This window comes from Mobula birostris, chromosome 20, assembly GCF_030028105.1.
Source record: "Mobula birostris isolate sMobBir1 chromosome 20, sMobBir1.hap1, whole genome shotgun sequence".
Classification (NCBI taxonomy): Eukaryota; Metazoa; Chordata; class Chondrichthyes; order Myliobatiformes; family Myliobatidae; genus Mobula; species Mobula birostris.
The window spans coordinates 13,535,306-13,560,436 of record NC_092389.1 but is presented as its reverse complement, the minus strand read 5'-3'; the positions used below and the strand labels follow the sequence as shown (position 1 = coordinate 13,560,436).

The 25,131-nt window shown below is 43.5% G+C and overlaps 1 protein-coding gene across 6 annotated transcripts in view; it reads left to right on the top strand.

Annotated features, from left to right (window-relative positions):
* Window positions 1-25,131, top strand: part of LOC140184945 (ubiquitin carboxyl-terminal hydrolase 2-like) — a 144,211-nt gene that overhangs the window by 55,303 nt on the left and 63,777 nt on the right. For 5 of the 6 annotated variants that reach the window (XM_072238184.1, XM_072238186.1, XM_072238183.1 and 2 more), the window contains exon 2: window positions 6,637-7,370. In XM_072238184.1, coding sequence (XP_072094285.1) covers window positions 6,678-7,370 — 693 coding nt within the window. In that variant the 5' untranslated portion in view covers window positions 6,637-6,677. Of the gene's footprint in view, window positions 1-1,198; window positions 1,263-6,636; window positions 7,371-25,131 lie in introns of those variants that run through there. The other variant, XM_072238182.1, reaches the window with a different exon arrangement.

The window sequence follows — 25,131 nt, the reverse complement described above, 5'->3', positions numbered from 1 at the left end:
TGGAATCATTTATAGGCTGAAATACAGCAAGGTAGTAGTTTGTTTTCCTAAATGGAACTTGGAGTTTTATGACCATCTGGTAGCTTTCAAGCTGCCTGCATCAATGTAATGATCTACTGTGAGAGGGTCTATTTATTGTTGAGTCATGAAACTAGGGGCTCATGATTTCAAATGTCACTGTGGAAAAGCTGTTTATTTTCAACAACAATATACCAAGTTGTGGCACCAGAGTAAAACAACCATCAAGTGGCTGTATTGTTGTTGTTTCATTCAGGAAAGGGAGGCAACGTGCCACTTGCCTTTGGCTCCAGGCAAATACTATGTATTTATCTCGTAATAACATCTGGGCATCAATGTGCAATTTTTGCAGTCTGTCTGCTCTCACTCATTTTTTGCAAATAAATACTAATAGCCCATTCCTTTCCACACCCAACATTATCCAACTTCATACACTCTTCCACCCTCTACCATTCATTCGCACACTTCTGTACAAGGAGCCACTTGTTAGTGGTTGGGATAAAAGGCTAGTTAAACTCTTTCCCTTTGCAAACCAGTATTTACCAAGTCCAATCACAGCAATGGCACTGAGAAGATATCAGTCAATGTCTTAATGATTGTTTTGCTGGCTGCACCCATGTTATGGGGAGAAAACAGAAAGATGCAGAAGGGCAGGCAGTGTGATTGGCAAAATCGTAAACACTTTACGTCAGTGACCGTTCTGACGCAAACTGAAATGTTACGTATTTTCTTTCCATGTGGAGTAGTTTCAGCTAGGTTGACTTTATTGACAGATGACCAACATGAGTAGTAATTTTACTTTTATATTGCCTCCTTTGGAGAGATATCTGCTTCCAGTGTTCATCCACTACCCATATGTTATTACGGGCCATCGGAGTGGAAGATATTGAGAGAAACTGTTCCTCAATCTGCATTCTTAAACACCGTGTGTGTATATTCTATATCTGTGAGCATGTCTCTGTTTTTGTATGTGTGTGTCAATACTTCGATATTGTATCTTTATTTGTCCGTCTTTGGCTCTCTTTGCATGGCTAGAAGGTCTTTTTTTAAATTGCAAGCAAGCCCTGACCTGCCTATAAACATGGCTCCCTCTCTCTGCAATCTGTAGATGCTGTGTTGTCTTGCAATGTAGTCTGGGATATGTGTAATCAAAATAGTTGCCTTAGTGACCAGAGGAAGCTATTCAGCTATGTTGGAAGTAATGAGCATGTTGCCTGATATCGAGAGAAGACAGAGAAATACAAGTAGGTTTTTGTTTGTCTTGTTCAGTTTTCTTTATGCTGAACTTTGTTCTCACTGTGCCTGCTGCAACTTCTCTAATCTGTGCTATATTTCTGTAAAGTTCTGTATTGACGTTAGAGGAGTGGTTCCTGCCCTGTATTGCATGATTCGTTCTCTGTGTTTACCAGTGCCAGTGTTTACTCGGGCAAGTACAGCCAGTGTTGGACTCTGAGTAAGTTAGACTGTCCCATTGAGCACCCTCAAGGCAAACAACAAAGATTAGATCAAATATGCCAATGTACTGTTCCAAGAAATATGGCACAGGCTAGATGAAGATTTAAGCACTATCAACACTATCCCAACTGTGGTGCTAACACTAGGAATGTGCTCCCCAAGGCACTAATATTTTTCCACAGCATTTTCAGCACATTCTCTTTCCTTTGTTCCCCGTGTGTGCACTTGGCAACGTGGGAGACCTTTCCTTGATTAATCCAGTTGACAGTGAACTTCAATCCCAGGAAATGGCAGACAGCGTCTAACTTTGTCTGCCTGGCACTTGGAGATGAAAGGTGCTCTCAGAAGGTTGGTTCAGCAAATATTGAACCTCTAGTCCCTGGATCCTACCACTTAATCTGAGTTTTTATTCTTTGGCCAGCCACCAGGCCAGGCTGATACTAATGTGAGCAGGCAGGGCGAAGATGGCTAAGGGTTAAATTGTGAGAAGTGATTGTGTAAACTTGAGGTGATGCAATTGACATGCTTGATGTTTAAAAGGATTTGTTACAGTAGTTTAATAAAAAGTGTTTCATCTGATGAATATTTTAGTGTGGGAATCAGAAGCACTGCTGTAATGATGGGTCTGTTCACTGCTCAATATGTTAAACTAAAGCCGATATCCTCCTTTGTCCATTTTTATCCTGTGGTACTTAAAATGTCGCTGGTGTCAGGCATGTATTAGTTTGTAGTATCTTCTCAAAGCTGAGGGTTCAAATCCTACTTGAAGAGAACATAAAAATCTCGGCTGACATGCCTGTCTATCCAAGGGTATGTTGCACTGACAGCAGTACTCATCAACTCAAATGTTCAATGAAAGCTTGTTATGCCTTCTCAGACAGGCTGGACAGATTTCACAGCACCACTTCCAGAAAATGCTGGGGAATTATCTACATGGCTCTGGGCAAGTGCCCTCACTTGACATCATGCATGAAATAAATGGTATCATTGTTTAAGCAGTTGGCTGCCATGTTCCTGCAGTTGCGATAAACTTCTCACTGCATGTAATTGGATGGAAAGTGCTGAAAAAAGCCATAATAAATTTACAGGGTTTTTTTTTGGTGTTTGAAGAGATATTCCAACACATGGGGGCACATTTGCTCAGAGTAGGGTAGTCCCTTTACTATAGCTGAAAGAGTTAGAAACATCTTGCTTCGTTCCTGGAGTTCTGAGTGTAACAGTGGCCATTTGAATATAGTCATTTTGAAACTTCATGCGCACTTCCCTTTCATAATAAGTATGCATATGGAGGATATTTGAAAAAACTATCCTGTCTGGACTCTGTGAGCAAAATGCAGTCTTCTGCATGTTCCTGCTTCCTCCCGTTCATCTCCCCTCCCTGGCTGCCCATTTCTCAAGCCAGTTTCTCAGTGTGGATTTTTTTATTGGGAAACTTACTGTGTTTTAGTGGGTAGCTTTCCCTCTCCTGAGTCAAGTCAATCAGGGTACAGATTCTTGTATGCTTAATCCAGAGTAACATTCCCAATGCTTTACTGCAGATACTGGAAATCTGAAACACTTAAAACAGAATCTGCTGGAAGCACCCAGTAGGCCAGGCAGCATCTGTGGATAAATAAACAAAGTTGATTTTTTGGGCTTTGTCAGAACTACTCTGAAAGATAGAGGAGATAAATAACTAGTTTTAAGTTGCAGAGAAGGTGGTGGGAGGGTTGGATAGAACAAGGGTTGTGAGATGAGACCAGATCAAATGGGCTAGAGAGGCATTTAAAGTCTAACTATGCTTTTTTGTCTGAATTCTGTGTTGCTGTCTAGTCTAGCAGTGCAAGCTATATTCACGTGGGAGGAAAAATTGAAGCAAAGTCACAAATGACTGACTTACAGTAGGAACAGCCAGTTCTAATACAGACTGAGAAACTAATTTACCTAAAGTTGATGAATGTATGTGGTACAGCGGATTAGAAGAAATGCAACTCAATCACGGCTTCATCGAAAAGACCACTTGGGTCCTTGGATGGTGAGCAGGGAAAAGGCAATAGGTATTGCGTCTCTCTCAGTTGTACGGGGAGGTGCCTTAAGATAAAGTGCAATTCATGAGGATGGAAATTGAACCAGGGAGTCACAAAGGGAATAATGAATGTCATAGTCATACTTTATTGATCCCGAGAGAAATTGGTTTTCGTTACAGTTGCACCATAAATAATTAAATAGTAATAAAACCATAAATAATTAAATAGTAATATGTAAATTAAGCTAGGAAATAAGTCCAGGACCAGCCTATTGGCTCAGGGTGTCTGACCCTCCAAGGGAGGAGTTGTAAAGTTTGATGGCCACAGGCAGGAATGACTTCCTATGATGCTCAATGCCGAAAGAAGAGTGAGGGGAAATAGGTGTCTGGTGGTGGAATCCTTTTGGCTAGTGGCAATTGTAGAAAAGATTGACTTTTGGAATACTGAGGCTGATAAGTCGAAGTTGAAGACCAGGGAAATTCTGTCCTTGCCTCATCCACGAGAAGAGGTATGAGAGCTGAAGGGCAGGAAGTGTGCTTTTTATTTCAAGGGCTCTGTCCACTAAGGTCTTTGAGAAGTCACGTGTAGATATCTCAGCCCTGTGTCTGCCCACCCAAATCCTCGAAGCTTCTCTCACCACTTGGTGTTGTTGTCTCCTCCCTCCTCGGTGAAAGCCCAGAGCTTTCTCAGTGGTAACTAGCCACCAGTATTGAGTGGTGCAGTTTTCCAGTTGGCCACACCAGTAGTTGTGGAGGGGTTTGTGGTCTGTCAACACATGGGGTGGGTGCTGCTGGTTCCCACTACATCTGTGCTCTCCATGGTGACCAGGGTGCAGTAATGAGTCTAACATCTCAGCACCAAGTGACTGGTATATGTAATATCAGCAATCTTGGGTAGCCTAGACTAACTATACAAACTGAGGTATGATTCATAGCAGATATCTGGCACAGTGGTGCTGCCAGTAATGTACGCACATTTGTCTTCCACATGTTCTCTCTCCTCCCCTTCTTGTCCCCCCTCGCTTGAGCTGCAATCACATTAGTGCTCTTGTTTCTTGTTTCAGATGTCAGTGTACTGTACTGGTGTAATTCTGGTTGCTGCAATTCTTCATTTGGCTGTCAGGGGGAGCTCTTCCCTCACTTTTGTTAAGAAATGGCCATATAATTCTTAGGCACACAAATGTACTCTCCAACTGACTACATCTATGCTGACCCATTTTGTCCATATACAGAAATCCCATCCCGCATGACATCTTCCTATGGCTTGCCTATTTAAGGCTCTGACTAAATGCCTCTTAAATGTAGTATTTGTATCTGATTTCACCACCCTCTCTGGCATGACATGGGAAAATCTATGCCATTTATAATCTGATATACATACCCTCTGTGTTGGCGCATGGCCAAGTGGTTAAGGCGTTCGTCTAGTGATTTGAAGGTCGCTAGTTTGAGCCTCGGCTGAGGCAGCGTGTGTGTCCTCGAGCAAGACACTTAACCACACATTGCTCTGCGATGACACCGGTGCCAAGCTGTATGGGTCCTAATGCCTTTCCCTTGGACAACACCGGTGGTGTGGAGAGGGGAGACTTACAGCATGGGCAAGTGCCGGTCTTCCATACAACCTTGCCCAGGCCTGCACCCTGGAAACCGTCCAAGGTGCAAATCCATGGTCTTATGAGACTAACGGCTCACACCCTCTATCAGGCCACCTCTCAGACAACTTCTCTATAGGGAAAACAAGCTCAACCTGTCCAATCTCCCCCTGTAGCTAAAGCCATTGCAGAATACTCTCCACAAGGGGAATGGGTGAACAGCACTTGACATGAAGTAGGATATTGGCAGCAGAGCTCAAGTTTAAGTTTTTTTTTAGCCAGAGGGTGGTTATTCTGTGAAATTCTTCGCCACAGATAGCTGTGGAGGCCAAGTAATTGAGTATGTTTAAAGCAGAGATTATTGATTAGTAAGTGTGTCAAAGGTAACGGGGTGAAGGCAAGAGAGCGGGGTTAAGAAGGATAATAACTCAACCATGATGGGCAGGCAGCAGATTCAATGGGCTGAATGACCTAATTCTGCTCCTGTGTCTTATGGTATTAAGGAGGGTGGGTGGTGGGACCTAAGTGTGAGAGCATGGGAGTTGCTCAGCCTGCAAACACAAAGAAAGCTTTCAGCAATAGATGACTGTGGTTATTTTAAGAGTAAGTGAAATTGCAAAGGTTGTTCTGTGATAGAGAACGTCAGCTCTTCTGAGTGAGGCAGCATTCTGAAATTGCATCTAGTGTTGTTCAGTTCAGATGGTGCCAGGAGAGGGTTGGAATTGCTGACTAATGGGATTAACAAAATATTCCAACTTCTTATGAGGTATAAAACCCATTCAAGCCTTTTCAAGCCATGTGTTAGAGAAGTTAATTAGCTGAAGGGATAAAGCAAATAGACCAAGTGGATCACCAAGTCCTTCTGTATACTTAAATGTTCTCTTCAAATAGAAAACTTGTCCCAGCAATTTTACTCCCAACATCAGTGTGAAATTTAAGGAGATCTAATAAAAGATCACAAGAATGGTGCAGTTCAGAAACCCTCACTTGCTACAGGCTGTGTCGGAAGTTTTCAAATTAGTTTGGGGATATGGGCATCAATGGCTCGCCCAGCATTGTTTGCCCATTCCTAATTGCCTCACAACTGAGAGGCTTGTTAGGGCCTATCATGGGCTGATTGAAAGTCAATGCTTTAGTTCAGGGGTGACACAAAGGCCAGGTTGAAGAATGACTGTAGTTATTTCCTTGAAAGAAATATAGTGATGGTTTTTAACAGCAATCTGGTAGTTACATGGTCCCTGTTGGACTACTCAATTCCAGACTTAGTAAATTATTTGATTTGGAGTTCCCTGTCAGCTATGATAAAGGTTGGTGAGGCCCAAAGTAATACTTGTGAGGGAATTACTGGTTAGGTCTCAGCACCTCTGTGCTTTGGAGTGCTCTAAGTCTGTCACAACGATGTGGAAAAATACCCCAATCAAGGTACACAATGATGGGTATTACCCGGGAAGCTATAGCATTATCTGCACTGTGTAAATATTGGTCTCTGTATGAGAGGGTAAGGGTGGGAGTGCGGGCAGTGAGGGGAAAATACTATAAATGTCTGACGTGTATTTCTTTCACCCACAGTAAATGCCAAGTGTGGCCTTTTGTGTGAGGCCGAGCTGGACATGTCACGCGTCTCATCGTCCGCGACCAAGCGAATCGGGAGCTACTCAAGCAGCACGTTCACCAGTCCCCACTATGTCTCCTCATACCATGGCTACAACCCCAGTCTGGGCAGTGCCTATACAGACAGGGACAAGCTCATCAACAAGCCAGCGTACACCAGCTGTGTCCCCCGCGTCAACTCTGGGAGAGCGGCAAACAAGTACGCTCTGGAGGTCGACCGGGGTCGGCCACTGCCTCGCCCTGAGGTATTCAGCAGGCGCAGCGAGAGCTTGAGTCGGGCCCCCTTCAAGGCCTTTCCCAGCGGGTTAAGTGGTGGGTACTCCACCAATTACAGCATAGGGAGCAGCCATTCCACATACAGCTCACCTGGATGGCCCCTGAGTCGCAGAAAGTCCATTAGCCAGACAGACTTGAACCGGGACCTGCTGAACCTCCACATGGTGGACGCCTACCAGATAAACACTGTGAAGAGCCCCCCACTCTCTCGGCATGAGGTGGACTTGCACCAGGGGTCCCGCAGGAGTGATATTGCAGACCCTTACTGCACCAGGGGATCCGGTGCTTATGCCCTGCCTCGCAGCATGACGCAGGAGACTATAACTGCTTCCTTCAAGAGCACGGACCGCTTCAGCCCAGCGTGGGGAAGGAGTGGGAGCAGCAGCAACTGTGGGTCACCCGTCCGAGAGACACCAGTAAGTTCGGGGTCAGCATGAGGGTCATGGTCAAACTGATGATTGGATGTGATTGAAGAAAGCTCTTATTTTTCGTTTTTTGAGTATGCATCCGATTTCCCCTTTTGAGTCTGTTCGCACTGCCCTTTGTATTCCTGATTATGGTTTAAGTGTCCTCTGTAAGGAGATGACATCCTCAGGAGGAACGTTTACAGGTTTGTAAATGAGCATTTTGTTCAACGGTTTACAGAATGCATTGTGATAATTAGTATGTCTGGGAGTGAGTGGTGCCCCCATGGGTATTCATTAGTTAGTGCAGCCCTGCTGCATTCGGTTAGTAGACGAGGGCTTATCGAAAATGTCGGAATTGCCTAGCAAGTTGGGCAGCATCTGTGGAAAGACCTTTCATCAACCTGTTGCTTCCAGGTTATCTGAGAATTTCCAGCAGTTTCTGTTTTCTATCATCTGCAGTATTTTGCTTTCAAGTCAACTGTGATATAATTGCAATCACTCTTAACCTTCAGACTAGAAAATTCAGATCCTATTCCAAAGACACGGATATAAAACTCTTGGTGGACATTTGTGTTGTACTTTGGGGTGTTATCTGTTGACTGGGACATCAAAAACACTTAGATGGCTCTAATAGATCCCTTGACACAATGTTGCAAAAGAACAGTGAACTTGCTTTGCATTGTGCTCTTCTCCATAGATGCTGTCTGGCCTGCTGAGTCCCTCCAGCATTTTGTGCGTGTTATTTGCATTGTCCTGACCAAGTTCATCCAGAAAAACAAATTATCTAATCAATATCTTGTTAAGTTTTGTTGGGGCTTGCCGTTTTAAAAATTGGCTGCTGTGCTTTCCAAATTACAGCTGTGACTCTATTTCAAATGCCCTCTAGATGTACCAATGTCTGTCATTCATTACAATTTAATGATTGGTCGTCAAATATTTCCCTTCCTCAGCAGAGCTTTGGCCTTGCAGTTGGCACATGGACAGTCAAAACATAGCCCAATTTAAAGAATATCTTTGATTTTTAAAATTATTCCATTGGCCTGCCTTAAGTGCCTGAACTGTCTGTGGCTTCTTATCCCTAATTGAGGAAATTATGTCCAGGATCCAAAGAAGTTCCAAATATATCGTCGTCTTCACTGTGGCCTCAATGTTGTGCCTGAAAGCTTGATGAACTAGGAGCAAACAAAAGACTCGTCAGGAAGTGTTGATAGAGTAATCTGTAGCCGTGCTATACTGCATGCCAAGTCATTTACTTTTATAAATACAAAGCAGGGCACAAAACAGGATAGAATGGATTATCTATCAAGGACCAGTGAGTGTTCCTATCCATGTTAATACATCCTGGTCTGCTAACCAAAGATCAAAAGAGAAATATAGGCCATTCAATGATATTTATTTCAGAACTAATCCAATCTTCATATACCATCCAAATTAAATATCTGTCTCCTGTCTGCCCCACCACATCCATCAGTCAAAGTTGACTTTATTGTCCCCTACACAAGTTCGTGTATGCACAAGTACAAAGAAAAACTTACATGAAGCAACATTATAGGCACATAGTGTCATTAACTGAGCATTCACAAGGAAATCATGAGTTAAATGTAAATTATTCACAACTTTTACACGAAAGAACCCTATTAAAAAGTTGTTTAAAAGTCTATTTAGTGCAGAGTGATCAAAGTGGTCATAGTTTTCCTCCACTAAGGTTGTGATTAGGGTTATGCATGTTAGTCCAAGAATGGAATAGTTGAAGGGAATTGGCTGTGCTTGAACCTGTTGATGTGGTTGTAAGGACTCCTCACCTCCTATCCAATGGTACTCTCTGTCTGTGTGGTGATACCCCACTGACCTATTCCATAATGTTATGTTTTGATCGCTTAAACCAGTTCTTGATCAGACAGATAATCCAAACCAGTGTTATGTGTGAAACTGGGGAGTTTGGTATTCATTGCTGAGGGATTTAATGTGAGAATTGTGCAGAATATGGGGCGCCACTGTACGTTGCGTTTAGCAAGACGCTATTACAGCTTGGGGCATTCCAGAGTTCGAAATTCAATTCCGGCACCATCTGTAAGGAGCCTCTGTGCATCCTTCCCATGGAATGTGCGGGTTTTCCCCAAGTACCTGGTTTCCTCCCCCAGACCAAGGATGTACCGGGCAGATTATTTAGTCATCTTAAATTGTCCTGTGATTAGGTTAGGGTTAAATCAGTGGTGTGGGGTTGCTGGGGTGGTGTGGCTTGAACAGTTGTAAGGGCCTACCTCGCACTGTACAGTCGGCCCTCCATATCCGTGGGGGAATGGTTCCGGGACTCCCCACAGATACCAAAATTCACGGATCCTCAAGTCCCTTATATAAAAGCCTAAGAGAGCTCGAAAGGGTGTTACAAAAAGCGAAAATAGCGTCCGGCATTTGTTTTGCAGTGAGCTGTTATAGAGGCAGCGCACACTCCGAGCAGCGGGAGTGGCAAAAAGCAAAAATAGCATTCAGCGTTTGTTTTGCAGTGAGTCATTATAGAGGCAGCGTGAACCCCGAGCAGTGGGAGTGGCGAAAAGTGAAAAAAGCGTTCGGCGTTTGTTTAGCAGCGAGCCGTTATAGAGGCAGCGTGAACCCCGAGCAGCGGGAGTGGTGAAAAGCGAAAATAGCGTTTAGCGTTTGTGTTGCAGCGAGTCGTTATAGAGACAGCGTGCAAACCGAACAGCGAGAGTGGCGAAAAGGGAAAATAGCGTTTGGCGTTTGTTTAGCAGCGAGCTGTTATAGAGGCAGCGTGCAAACCGAACAGCGAGAGTGGCGAAAAGCGAAAATAGCGTTCGGCGTTTGTTTTGCAGCGAGCCATTATAGAGGCAGCGCGCACCCCAAGCAGTGGGATTGGCGAAAATAGCGTTTGGCGTTTGTTTTGCAGCACGCCGTTACAGAGGCAGCGCACAAACCGAACAGCGGGAGTGGTTAAAATCGAAAATAGCGTTCAGCGTTTGTTTTGCAGCGAGTCGCTATAGAGGCAGCGCGCACACCGAACAGCGAGAGTGGCGAAAAGCAAAAATAGCGTTCAGCATTTGTTTTGCAGTGAGCCGTTATAGAGGCAGCGCGCAAACCGAACAGCGGGAGTGGCGAAAAGCGAAAATAGCGTTCAGCGTCTGTTTTGCTCTCAGCAAAACAAACACTCAGCATCTCAGCATCAAGCCACCATAGCTTTGAACTGCGTGAGATTTTCACTACGATTGACAGTGCTGCAATGATCGCAGAAAAATACGACTTTAATTTTGAAAGGGCACGTAGGTTTAGGGCAGGTTTTCAGGATGTAAAAAACTGTATGGTAGAAAAGTGCGTGAACCTTCCAGTGTGCTGGCTGTCTTCTCGATTTCGGTAAGTGAAACTACACTGTGCTGTACATACATTATTTCTACTTTATATAGGCTGTGTTTTTATCATATCATTCCTGCTTTTACAATATGTTAGTGTTATTTTAGGCTTTATGTGTTATTTGGTATGATTTGGTAGGTTATTTTTTGGGTCGGGGAACGCTCAGAAACACTCTACTTTTGGATAGCGGGGGAAACCTGCACAATGGAAATGCTATGTAAATAGTTGTTACACTGTATTGTTTAGGGAATAAGAAGAAAGAGAGAGAACTTCCGGGTTTTTTTCTCGATCCCGATCCGCGGTTGGTTGAATCTGCGAATGCGGAACTCGCAGATACGGAGGGCCGACTGTATTGCTAAATAAATAAATATTATCTGTCTGTGGAGAGAGTAATAAATCGAGTTAATGTACAAAGAGCAGGAATGGGTGGTCAGCATGGACTCGGTGGTCAGAAGGACCTGTTTCCATGCTGTATGACTGTGCCTACAACATGTCAGTAATAATAAACTTGATTCTTTTTGGTGCATTACTCAGAAAATCAGAGCCTGAAGAAGCCAGAGTTGCCCTCCTTGAGCAGCTGGTCTTCAAGAGATGTTCTGGATATGTCAGATGGGTCATAGGTAATCAACCATGGTAATATGGCAGATGGTGGAATTCCACACCTCAAGATTTACCTGTTCGTGGAAAGGTATACTGTAGTTCAGTAAGCGTTCAGAGTGCTGGATTAAACTGCCCTGTTTTTCATGTAGGCCCATGGAATCTTTAAAAACCACCTGAGAAGTTATAGGGGAACAAATGAACCTCTTTCCTGCACAATGGCACCTCAGTGGTATAGCACTACTGTCAACCTGCTTTACGGGTTCGAGAATGGTGACCTGTGTGTTCTAACATGGAGACAAGTAATGCCGAATGAACCAGACCTCCAGTCCTTATCCCCCTGACCATGGAGATGGGAGAGTGGCCGGATGTGTGTGACGTAAAGGCCTTATCTAGCTTGTTTCTGTTGTCCGGATCTATTCCACATTCCAGGCGGTCACTCACCTGCCAGTAATGGCCTTGCATGAATTAAACATTCAGCTGTGCCTCCAGCACGCTATCTGATGAATCTAAAACAACTACCGTTTCTCATTAGCAGGGAGGAAAAGGATATGGGTTTGACCAGCAGGATGTTACAATGTCACTGCATGTTCCCAACACCGACTTGAATACTGGATTAAGATGTAGTGCTTCAAACCAGTCCCCTTCACTCCTTTCAATGCAGCCTGTTTTTATTGCCTTGATCAAAAAGGAGCAGAAGGAAGGTATTAGCGCCTTGAATCGGTTCCATCATTCACTTAGATAATGGCCTCACTCTGTTTTCCCAGCATTGTCTCTTGATAACCTTGTTGTCAGTTTCAGACTCTAGATCTCCAGTATGTCCACAGCATTCACAGAGTGGAAGAATACTTCCAACCCCAACCTAAATAGCTGTCTTGAGCAGCACACACAAGCTGCTGGAGGAACTCAGTAGGCCAGGCAGCATCTATGGCAATGAATAAACAGTCGATGTTTCGGGCTGAGACCCTCCATCAGGACTGGAAAGGAAAGGGAAGATGCCTGAATAAGAAGGTGGACGGAGGGGAAGGAGGATAGCTGAAAGGTGATAGGTGAAGCGAGGTGGGTGAGAAAGATGAAGGGCTGGAGAGGAAGGAATCTGATAGGAGAGGAGAGTGGACAACAGGAGAAAGGGAAGGAGAAGGGGACCCAGGAGGAGGTGATAGGCAGGTGAGAAGAGGTAAGAGTGGGGAAATAGAAGAAGAGGAAAGGTGGGGGGGAGTTGTTTTTAATTGGAAGTAGAAGTCAATGTTCATGCCATCAGGTTGGAGGTTACCCAGACGGAATATAAGGTGTTGCTCCTCCACCCCGAGGGTGGCCTCATCTTGGCACAAGAGGATACCATGGATCAACACGTCGGAACAGGAATGGGAATGGGAATTAAAATGTTTGGCCGCTGAGATGTCCAGATGGAGCAGAGGTGCTCAATGAAGCGGTCCCCCAATTTGCGACAGGCCTCACTAACGTAAAGGAGGCCGCATTGGTTGCACCGGACACAATAGACAAAGGTGAAGTGTTGCCTCACCTGGAAGGACTGCTTGGCACCCTGAATGGAGGTGAGGGAGGAGGGGAATGGGCCGGTGAGGCACTTTGGCCACTCGCAGGGATAAGTGCTGAGAGGGAGATTAGTGGGGAGGACAAATGGACAAGGGAATCATACAGGGAGTGATCCCTGCGGAAAGAGGAACTCTGTTACTGTTAAGGCAACGGGAAGATGGGTGAGCGCGGATGTCCAGGAAGTGGAGATGCGGGTGAGGACAGCATCTATGGTGGAGGAAGGGAAGCCACGTTCTTTGAAGGAGTAGGGTGTCTCTCATGTCCTGGAAAGGAAAGCCACATCCAGGGAACCATTGCAGCAGAGATGAAGGAACTGAGAAAAGAGAACAGCATTTTTATAGAAGACAGGGTGGGAAGAGATATAGTCAGAAATGGTTAAGTGAATTTAAGGGCAAGGTGGAAATTGGGGATAAAGTTGATGAAATTGACAAGTTCAGCATGGGGCATGAAGCAGCACCAATGTAGTCGTCAATGTAGCAGAAGAAGAAGGAGCATTACTGGGAAAGGCTTGGAACATAGTTCAATGTAGCCAATGAAGAGGCAGGGGTAGCTGGGGCCCATGGCTACCACTAGAGTATAGAGAAAGTGGGAGAAGCCAAAAGAAAAATTGTTGAGGGCGAGGACTAGCTCAGTCTTAATTCTGCAAGGGAGGGGAGCTGGGAAAAGGATGAGTCTGTCTGGCTGACACACTTAAACTTTCCAGTAGAGGTCGATAGTATTGCAGTGAGGAGTGTGAAACTGCTTATTGTCTGGTGATTTTGCCCTGTACTTTCATAGGGAGACAGCTGTGGGGAATTTAATAAAAAACCTTCTTCAATGCTAACGCGTTGATGGTGGAGTGGGGTGCAAGAGGGGATGGTGGGGGCCGGTGTTCGGTAAGCCCCTTTTTGGGGTTTGGCTTGGGTTATTTGGGGTGCTGTCTGGTTTAGTTGGGGTGCGCGGTCCATTGGAAGTTAGGATTAGGGTGAAGGGTACTGTTGGGGATAATTGTGGGGTGGCGTAGGTAGTGTTAGACTGGTGCTGTGGGGTGAACTTGGCTCCCTGGTTCAGGTTTATGGGGGTGTGTAGGATGGGTTGGAGGTGTATGGCTGGGAGGTGGGGCCACGGGACCTTGCGGTGGTGGGAGAGGTTGAAAGAGCACCCGAACTGATGGTGAAGTGGGGTGAACTTGGCCCCTTGGTGGAGAGAGGTTTATGGGGGTGTGTCGGATGGGTGAAGATGTTATGTTTAGGGATATGGCTGAGGAATGTGGATGCAGGCCTCCTCATGGGGGTGGTGGGGGAAGAAAAGGATCATGGGGCCCAGCGTTAAGTAGGCCCCTTTGTGGGGGTGTGGCCAGGTTTATCTGAGGTGCTATCAGGTTTAGTTGGGATGTGTGATCCTTTGGATGTTAGGATTAGGTTGTGGGGGTAGGGTCGAGGGGTATCTGCTGGTCAACGGGAGGTAGAACTGGCGATGTGGGGTGAGCTTGGCCCCCTGGCGAGAAGAAGCCTTGGGTTTATGGGGGTGCGAAGATGTTAGGTTTCAGGGCAGGGCCATGTAATGGGGGTGCATTCTTCTCCACGGGGGAAAGCTGGGGGGTTGGGCTGGTGCTGTGTCTGGATCAAACTGCTCGTTAGGAGTCAATTTTTCCTAGTGGTTTTCCCTTGTAGGGTTATAATTCCGATCTTTATCCCTCTGTTCCATTTAGGCTAATGCTTTGAAGCCTGTAAAGGTAAAATTACTTGTTCATACAGTAAATCCTCATTCCACACAATGTGTGTCCTGACAATATTCACTTGTGTTAGTCCATTTTCCTCAAAGTTCATAACTCAAAGAGGAAGGGTTAACTATAAGTTTATCTCTCCTGGTGTTAATCCTGCTCCCTCATACTGTCTACCTCAAGTACCCTGTTTCATTAACTGTATCTCTACTGATGTCAATTAGCTTGCTTTTTTTTTAGCCTTACCTGTCAGCGCCATTTCACTAGTGGAACGCAGCAGGCCAGGCAGCATCTATAGGAAGAGGTACAGTTGACGTTTTGGACCAAGGTCCTTCGTCAGGACTAACTGAAAGAAGAGATAGTAAGAGATTTGAAAGTGGGAGTGGGAGGGGGAGATCCAAAATGATAGACAGGAGGGGGAGGGGTGGATCTAAGAGCCGGAGAAGGGAGAGGATCACGGGACGGGAAGCCTGGGGAGAAAGAGAAGGGGGGAGGGGAGCCCAGAGGGTGGAGAGCAGGCAAGGAGTTATAGTGAGAGAGACAGAGGGAGAAAAAACAGAGAGAGAGAAAAAAGGGAGGAAATAAAAAATATATAAATAAGGGATGGGACGTGAAGGAGAGGAGGGACTCTGTCCGCCAGAGAAAGCAAGATCTCCCAGTGGCCACACATTTTAATTCCACGTCCCATTCCTATTCTGACATGTCTATCCACAGCCTCCTCTACTGTAAAGATGAAGCCACACTCAGGTTGGAGGAACAACACCTTATATTCCGTCTGGGTAGCCTCCAACCTGATGGCATGAATATTGACTTCACTAACTTCTGTTTATGCCCCTCCTCCCCTTCACACCCTTTTTATTCCCCCCCCCCCTTTTTCTCTCTTTTTTCTCCCTCTGTCACTCTCACTATAACTCCTTGCCTGCTCTGCACCCTCCGGACTCCCCTCCCCACTTCTCTTTCTCCCCAGGCTTCCTGTCCCGTGATCCTCTCCCTTCTCCGGCTCTTAGATCTACCCCTTGCCCTCCTGTCTTTTCATCATTTTGGATCTCCCCTCCCCCTCCCACTTTCAAATCTCTTACTATCTCTCCTTTCAGTTAGTCCTGACAAAGAGTCCTGGCCCGAAACGTCGACTATACTTCTTCCTAGAGATGCTGCCTGGCCTGCTGTGTTCCACCAGCATTTTTTGTGTGAATTTCCAGCATCTGCAGATTTCCTGGTGTCAGCACCGTTTCACTGTTTTGTTCATTACAACTCTCTGCCTCTATCGTCTCACATCTCCACTCTCCTTGCATATTTCCATGTCTCATCAGAAGAAAACCTTCAGTTACATTTTATTTTGGCTTTAGGTGACCCAAAGAGTTCGAAACTGGTTACTGGAGTTGCCCTTTTGTCACAGGTGTCCTGGCTAAATGAGACGGAGCTTGTGGTTTCAAGGTCCTGTCAGACTGGACTGCCTTTGGCTGGAGATTCTCCAGTGAAATCCTCTGACCAAGGCCCCTCCTTTTTATTCACTATGAAAGATTGAGCTCAATGTACCAGAAAGCTTAAAAACAAACAAGAGTTGAGAGTGGTAATCACTTAATTGGATCGCTGCCAGGTGTCCTAACTATTTGTATTTCCACGGGGCTGAGCATGTCTTTCTCCCTTTTACTGTGAAGTGTCCAGAGCACTGTGGTGTCCATAAATACTGAGCCCAGTCTTCATGTACACAAGCAATGGAAGAGACTAATTATGGAAAACTTAAAAAGCCATTTGGGATCCTTGGCTTTAGATATAGAGATATGGAGTACAAAAGCAAGGAAGTTCCGTTATTAAATAACCTCAGCAGGAATGAATTTTTAGCACCACACTTCAGGAAGGATGTAGAGATTTACTAAAATGGAACCAGTGACATTGGTTTAAGTGGAGAGATGAGAGAACTAGTGTTCCTATATAGCAAGTGATTACACTTCAAAAGTACCTCACAAGCTGTAAAATCTCTTCGGCTACCCTGAAAGGGATGTGAAAAGTGCTCATAGAGATACATCTTTTTAAAGAGGTTAAGGGAAGGTGTGACAGAGCTGGTCATGATCATTTGCTGAATATGGCAAACTTATTTCCAGTGGCAGGATGGTTAGTGATTACAGATTTAAATTAAATGGCAACGGAAGCAGAAGAGTGGAGAAATTTTTACCGGCAGCAACTTGTAATCTTGGAATGCACTTAAAGAGGTGATGGAAACTTTCAGGTAGGGCTAAAAATTTTTTAATATCACAATTAATTGCTAGGTTCAAAAATGAGTCATATTGCTAGCACTGTAAACAATAATATACTTTTTCAAGTATCTAACATAGACTATTTTGCCTTCATAACCTCTAATAATGTAACTTAAAAGTTACAAATCTCTGTGTGGGTTTTCTCTTCTCTATCTCTATTATTGTCTCCAGTCCACCAACCTTTAGATTTCTACATTTCCCCCACTTTCAGCCTCTTGTGCTTCTCTGTTTTTTTTCACCCCTTCAACGGGAAGCTCTTCCCCTTTATGACATAGTGGTTACATATAATGCTGAGCTTACACATAAAGCACAAAGTTTTTTTATGGATGAGGTATTATTATCCCTTTGGAGCAATATGCTTCCTGAAGGATGATGACCTAGTACATGAACCAGTTATATACTTAAAGCGTCGCTGTTAACCATTTAACACTGAAAGTTCAGGCTTGACAGTGTGGTTTTAAAGTTTAACTAAAAATGTGAAAGAGAGAGAGGACGACTGCCTCAGGAATGACATGACACTGTAAATGAAGGCACACTAATTTTATTTTATATTTATTTATTTCAAGATACAGCGTGGAACAGGTTCTTCTGACCTCACAAGCTGCGATGCCCAGCAACCCATCTACTTAACCCTGGCCTAATCGTAGGTCAAATTACAATGACCAATTAACCTACTAACTGGTATGTCTTTGGACTGTGGGTGGAATTCAGAGCACCTAGGTGAAACCCACGCACACAAGTTAGTAGCAGCGAGGAAAATTAGATTCCTGAAACAAAGACCTCGGATTTGAGCTGGGCCATGACTAAGTGCTTGTTGCTACACATCATCTCCTCTAGATGATGGTATAATAATTATATCATATGTAAAATATCTTAGCATGTGAATGAGAGAGTGACTTCAATACTGAGGGGACATTGTATAGATGCAAGGTCGGCACTGCAAGATCCTCCAGAATATTGAGGTCACTTTTTCTCATTCACTTGCTAAGATAGTGATGCGTATGATATAATTATAGTATTATGCTATAAAACCTGCATACTTGTTAAAACATACACTATTTTGTGCTCTTTCTTTAACCTAACACACTTCTCACCATCCTATTTGCGCTCTCCTACCACAGTATTCTTTCCTCATTCATGCTCATACTCAGCATACCGCCCCCCTCCATGACACCAATGATAGAGCGGGTGCTGAGCATGGGCAAGAATGGGGAAAGTTGAAGTTCAGTTCATTGTCATTCAGCCATAGACATATCTACTGCCAAACGAAAAGACTTTCCTCTGGACCAAGGTGCACAACACTACATATAACTCACACACAACACATAAATTAACAAAAAATAAGGTGCATATATGACACAAGTTAAAAAGTAAACAGTATAACGTTACTGGCGCTTCATGCATGTTGAGACCTGGGTGCTGGTAGGGAGTTCAGTAGTCTTATGGCCTGTGGGAAGAAGCTGTTCCCCATCCTAACAGTTCTTGTCCTAATGGTGCTGTACCTTCTGCCTGATGGAAGGGGTCAAAGAGATTGTTGTATAGATGGAAGGGATCATTGACAATACTAAGGGCTCCGCGTATGCATTGCTCCTGATAAATATCTCTGATGGGTGGAAGAGAGACCCCGATGATCCTCTCAGCAGTCGTCACAATCCTTTGTAGAGATTTGCGGTCAGATGCCTTGCAATTTCTGTACCAGACCGTGATGCAGTTGGTCAGGACACTCTCGCACTCTCCTGTAAAAATTGGTTAAAATATCGGGGGGGGGGCCTCAATCTCCTCAGGAAGTGAAGCATTGTCTTATGAAAAGTTTGGTCTTTATTCATTGGAGTTTAAAACGGGTGATTTTCTTGAAATATATAAGCTTGTTAGAGAGTTGACAATGTTTTCCCTCACTGGGGAGGTGGTTTTGAGGGACTAAGTGACATTGTTCATTATGTGCGCTCCCAGGAGCCCATGTATGTGCAGTGAGGAGTAGTCAGCCGACACCTTTCTAAAGTCCACAATCATCTCTGGTCTTGTCCACATTGAGACTCAAGTTGTTGTGCTCGCACCATTCTACCAGCCACTCTATACCTCCGCTTTGTACACCGTCTCATCATCACTGTTGATGAGGCCAACCATCGTTATGTCATTGGTGAACTCGATGATTTGACTTGAACTGGATTTAGCATTGCAGTGATCTGAGCATGCAGCCCTGGCGAGCACGGGTGTTCAGCGTGATGGAGCTTGAGATTTTTTTTCTGCCAACACGGACTGACTGTGGTTTTTCTGTCAAGAAGTCCAAGATCCTGTTACAGGGAGGGGTGTTGGGACCCAACAAGGACAGTTTACCCACCAGCTTCTGAGGGATGATTGTATTTAACCAATTTCCCCCGGGATCAATAAAGTATGACTATGACTATGACTATGACTATTAAATGACAAGCTGAAGTTAATTAACAGCATCCTGGCGTATGAGGCACCGTTTTCCAGGTGGGACAGGACTTGCAAATTTTAGTCTTCTGGGAGGAAAGGTTTTGCCTCATCAAGGTTCAAAGTAAATTTATTATCAAAGTACATATATGTCACCATATACAACCCTGATTTTCTTGTATATATCCATAACAAGTCCATAAGAGAAAAATAACCATAATAGAATCAATGAAAGACTGCACCAACCTGGATGTTCAACCAGTGTACAAAAGACAACTGTGCAAATACAAAAACAAAAGAAATAAACAATAAATAACGAGAACCTGAGCTGAAGAGTCCTTGAAAGTGAAGTCCATTGGTTGTGGGAACAGTTCAGTGCTGGGGCAAGCAAAGTTGAGTGTAGTTGCTATGGTTCAAGAGCCTGGTGGTTGAGGGGTAATAAATGTTCCTGAATACCTTAAATAGGCAATGCCTTATTTTTAAATATTGACTAAGTTTTAAAATTTCCCACAAGAGGACTTGCCCCCTCCATATCTATCCTGATAAGACCACTCAGGATTTTTCCACGTAAACACGAGGAATTCTGCAGATGCTGGAAATTCAAGCAGCACACATCAAAGTTGCTGGTGAACGCAGCAGGTCAGGCAGCATCTCTAGGAAGAGGTACAGTCGACGTTTCGGGTCTCGTTCAGGTTCCCTCTCATTCTTCCAGACTCCAGTAGCTGAGCCTGACCAATCTTTCTCACAAGACCAATACAACAATTCCAACTATTACTCTAATAAATCTTCTCTGAACTCATTCCAATGCATTGACAGCCTTCCTTATTAAGCAGACCAACACTGTACACAGTCCTCCAGATATGGTCTCACCAGTGCCAGATATAACTAGAACATTAGCTCCCTCCATATATATTCAATTCCACTCTCACTATTTTCTCCAACTCAGTCCCTCACACACTTGACCCTTGCCTGACAAACGCTATGCATGTCTTTGCTCCCTGCCTCCCCTCTAGTGCCTGGCTACCTGATCCAAGACCAGAGGAGCTGGACAATGATGTCAGCTTTATGTTTGGTTGGTCTCAGACTCAAATGAAACTCGTTATAGATAAAAGTATGAATGCTTAGTATTGAAGAAAATTTAGACTTTTGCAAATAAGTGCTTTATTTCATGGTGTGGAGACTTACAATGCCATACAGTACTGGGTTGTGCAGTGTGTGGAGCTATGCATCTGGGTCATAATGGGACAATGGATAGTAATGTCAGGTCAAGATATCAAGATTACAGGTCTCAGCTGGGTTCCTACTGAGATATGCTGTGGTCAGGATGGCATTTGGGTTGTGTTTTAGTTTTATTCCCAGTCAGCCATCCAGCTTGTATCCCTCCCATCTGCCTTGTGGTGCAGCATTAAAAATTTAACTAATTTATCTAACAAAAAATGTTATTTAATCCTAAATGATGGCTCATAGTTGAGATTCAACCTCTTCGGAAATATTCTAACGGAAATTATGCAGCACACTCGTGGAACACTGGGTGAAAAATTTTGAGATATATTATTTGATTACTGGTGTGTGATATGTCAAAGACAAACAGTTTTTAACTAGATTATATTCTCAAGCATATTTTCCCTGAATTTGGAGACTTGGATTTGTTTGATTGATGCAGAGGGGAATTCAACATTTTAGAGACTGAGAGAAGCCCACACCCATTTGGAAACTTTCCTCAATTTTTTTCTGGTGATAAATATTCACTGCAAAGCTTGGAACTTTACTGGGTCTATTTGGTTTGAGTGGAATTTTACAACCTGCTGCCTTTCCTTGAAACATGAAAGATATTCAGCACATTCTGTGAACCGGTCACAAACACGCACAAGCGCATACGCGTGCACACACATGCACACACACAACACATCCCAGATACCTGAACAGCCCTAAAATACACACTTGCATCTTTGATGTATGTGGTTTTTGCATTGCCCTGATGTGTGGGTATAAACACACAAGGTATGGCCATATATGTTAATAATCATCATGCAAGCACTGTGAACAATGATTGCCTGCACACAGTCACTAAGACTATTCAGCACTGAGCACTCATGGCATAATGCATGAGAGCAGAAAACATTGGTTTATAATCGCTGTCCATAATCTCATATTCAAACCTATAAATCATTCATGAATACCTATTATCCTATGTATAAATCTCAACTCCAGAGAGATTCAATTATGAAACTCACTTGTTCAGTCCAACTAAACCACTTCTCTCAATCGACTTTAAAAGTATCCACATCTAAAATATGACTTTGGTCTCTTTATTGAAGGAAAGATATCTAATAATTGGAGGTAGTTCAGAGAAAATTCATGAAAATAGATAAACAGCAGTAGATCAATTTGAGATTGTCCAATCCTGTCTGCTTAAGCTTACAAGATGTTGGCAGGGAATGTCCTGTATTTCTGTTATTGGATCAATCTAGATTTGTGTTATGTAATTAAATTGTAGTTGTATATTGCGCTGTTGTGCACATAACAAGTGTTGAACCAGATCATGCTGACATTAACTAGCAATTCTCCTGGAATTGCTAGACAAGTGCATTGTGTACAACAACATGTCCTGGATTTTTGCAGCTGCATGTTTGAGGGCAGGTCTGAATGGATTTGACCTTACTGAGTCCCTCTACTCATCAAAGGTTTCAAAGGTACATTTAATGTCAGAGAAATGTAGACAATGTACATCCCAAAATGCTTTTTCTTCGAAAAAGAAGACAGAGGGTTGTAGACTCAGCCAGCTCCATCGCGTGCACAAACCTCCCCACCATTAAGGACATGTTCATATGGCGGTGCCTTGAGAAGTCAGCATCTATCATTAAGGACCCTCACCATCTGGGACATCCCCTCTTCTCATTACTAACATCAGGGAGGAGGTTCAGGAGCCTGAAGATGTACACTCAATGTTTTAAGAGCAAGTTCTTTCTCTCCGCTGCCAGACTTTGGAACAGTCCATGAACACCACCTCAACATCCCTCTTCTGTACTACTTACTTATTTTATCATTTAAAATTGTGATGTCGTAATAATTTTTGTCTTACAATGTACTTCTGCCACAAAAGGATTTCATGAATACGTCAGTGAGAATGAATCTAATTCTGAATGACCATAGTAGCAAGGCCAGCAGGACATTCAGAACTGCACAGCTGCAAGAGGTAAGTGTAAACACGAGGAATTCTGCAGATGCTGGAAATTCAAGCAACACACATCAAAGTTGCTGGTGAACGCAGCAGGCCTGGCAGCATCTCTAGGAAGAGGTACAGTCGACGTTTAACTTTGGGCATCCCATGAGAAGCAGGTTGGATCCAGTGAGATCCAGTCCATTGCAATATTGATAAAGGAAAGCTCTTCCGTACATTCCAGCCGAATAAAACAAAACAAAATCAATCTTTTTGGATGGAGTAAGGATTAAAAACGGCCCAGAATTAGAGTTGAAAAGTACTGATTATTGGCGATTTTTTGTCATTGCTACAAGGCCAGGTGTATGTTTCGACATCTGTTTTACATCATCAGTGGCAGGTCCTTGGCAATGGTCCTAGCTGTGGCTCTATAAGTAAAAGGTCATAGTTCTGCTCCAAAATCCGGCCGACACGAGTATATACAGCAACTGTGACATTGCTGCTTTATCTGAAGGCAGTACTGATTAAGTGAATCAGGTTGGAGTGATCATCTTTCATTTGAGATATTAAATTAAGATTGCTTCCGGGTGAAAATAAAATATCACAGATGACTATGAAAGATCCCAAGCCACAGCATAAAAGATTCATGTGAGTTTGCTTAATGTCTTGGCCAATCTTCATCCATCATTAAAACAGGTGAAAGATCATTGACTTAAAATGTGAATTCATTTCTTTCAAAATTCATTTGTTATCACATTCCTGGTTTGTAGAAACTTTCTGTGTGCAAATTTCACACTTTTCATTGCAAAAGTATTCCTTTGTTGTAAAGCCCTTTAATAAATTTGAGGTCATGAAAGACACTTTTGAAATGCAAGTTTTGTTTTAAATCAACCTCCAATAAAGGCAACCAAACTTACTTTCCACACTTGTACAACATCACTGGCTGGTTTGAGGCCGAATCCTCCGACCAGTTGCTGGTTAAATTTGTCATTGACCCAGCCCGAAATATCTGATCTTCACCAACAGTCTCCCAGCTTACTTTGATTCCTGATCCATTATTACGGATAATTAGATCAAAACTGTGTTTCTTTTGTGATTTTATTTGTTATTTCCTCCATCTGATGCTGTTCAGAGAAATGCATTCCAGATGAACTGGGTGGAGAACGGCTGAGTAGTGTGAAGGTCAACTAAAGTTGCTATTTGGAGGGTTGTAGTCAGAGTCCTTCACGCCCCAGGTGCTGTACTGCACACTGTGTGGCCAGCACCAAATTGGAAGCTTTGGGGTGTGAGGGTGAAAAATGACAGTGTCAGTAGTGGTGTAATCATTTATTGATATACAATTGTGCTGACTTTAAATGAATACAATGTTCTTTGATCTGCTTCACTTTCTATGAAGCTGCTCAGGGTTCAAGGCTTCTTGTTATTTATTAACTTCTGATGTGATTGAGAATGAGTTGAAAACTTTGTGCCGCCTGCAGGGTTTCAGTAACCCTACTGCGGATTAATACGGTCAAAATCTATTAGTGAATGAGGGAATGTGTGGAATATTCCTGTACATGATAAACTACTAATCAATATTTGTTTATGTCCACTCATAATTTTGATGAGGGCAGTTAATAGAAGAGATTGAGATTAATGAACTCAGTTCAATATGTTCATAATTGTCAGTTTTCACGTATTCTCTTACCTTTGGTTTAAGGCTCAGTCTTGTTTGTTCTTTTTCCTGCTTCACAGGACATTGTTGATAACAATGGCTTTTATTGACTACCCCACATTGTATGATACCCCATATTGTAGCAAGGGATTGGGCTTCAGGTGCAGAGGGCAATTACTGAAAGTGTTTTACTCCCATTGTAAAGATAATGATTAGCTTTATCTGCCACATGTACAGTTGCAAGAAAAAGTCTGTGAACCCTTTGCATTTGGTTTTCTGCATTAATTACTCATAAAATGTGGCCTGATCTTCATCTAAGTCACAATAATAGACAAACACAGTTTGCCTAAACTAATAACGCACAAACAATTGTATTTATTCTCAGCAATACTGAGTACATGATTTAAACAATCACGGTCTAGATTCAAAAATGCACGTGAACCTCTGGGGTAACGCCGTCCACAAAAGCTATTTGGAGTCACGTGTTCCCATCAATGAGATGAGATTGGATGTATGGGCTATAGAGGTACCCTGCCCTAATTTTAAAAAAAGACACAGTCAGGTTACTGACAGAGCCTGCTCTTCTCAGGAAAGATCTGTTTATGTGCACCAAGCCTCAATCAAAACAACTTTCAGAGGACCTCAGAAGGAGAATTGTAGAGATGCACGAAGCTGGAAAAGGCTACAAGAGCATTTCTAAAGACCTGAGTATTCATCAGTCCACAGTAAGAGAAATTGTCTACAAATGTAGGAAATTCAGTACTGTAGGTACTCTCCCTTGGAGTGGGTATCCTGCAAATCTGACACCAAAGGCACACATGCAATGCTGAAGGAGGTGAAAAAGAACCCAAGGGTAACAGCAAAATACCTTCAGAAATCACCAGAACTTGCTAAAGTCTCTGTTCATATGTCCACTATAAGAAAAACACTGAAGGAGAAGGTGTTCATGGAAGGACACCACAGAGGAAACCACTGCTCGCCAAAAAAAAAACCACATTACTGCACATCTCAAGTTTGCAAAAGACCACCTGGATGTTCCACAACGCTTCTGGGACAATGTTCTGGGACAGATG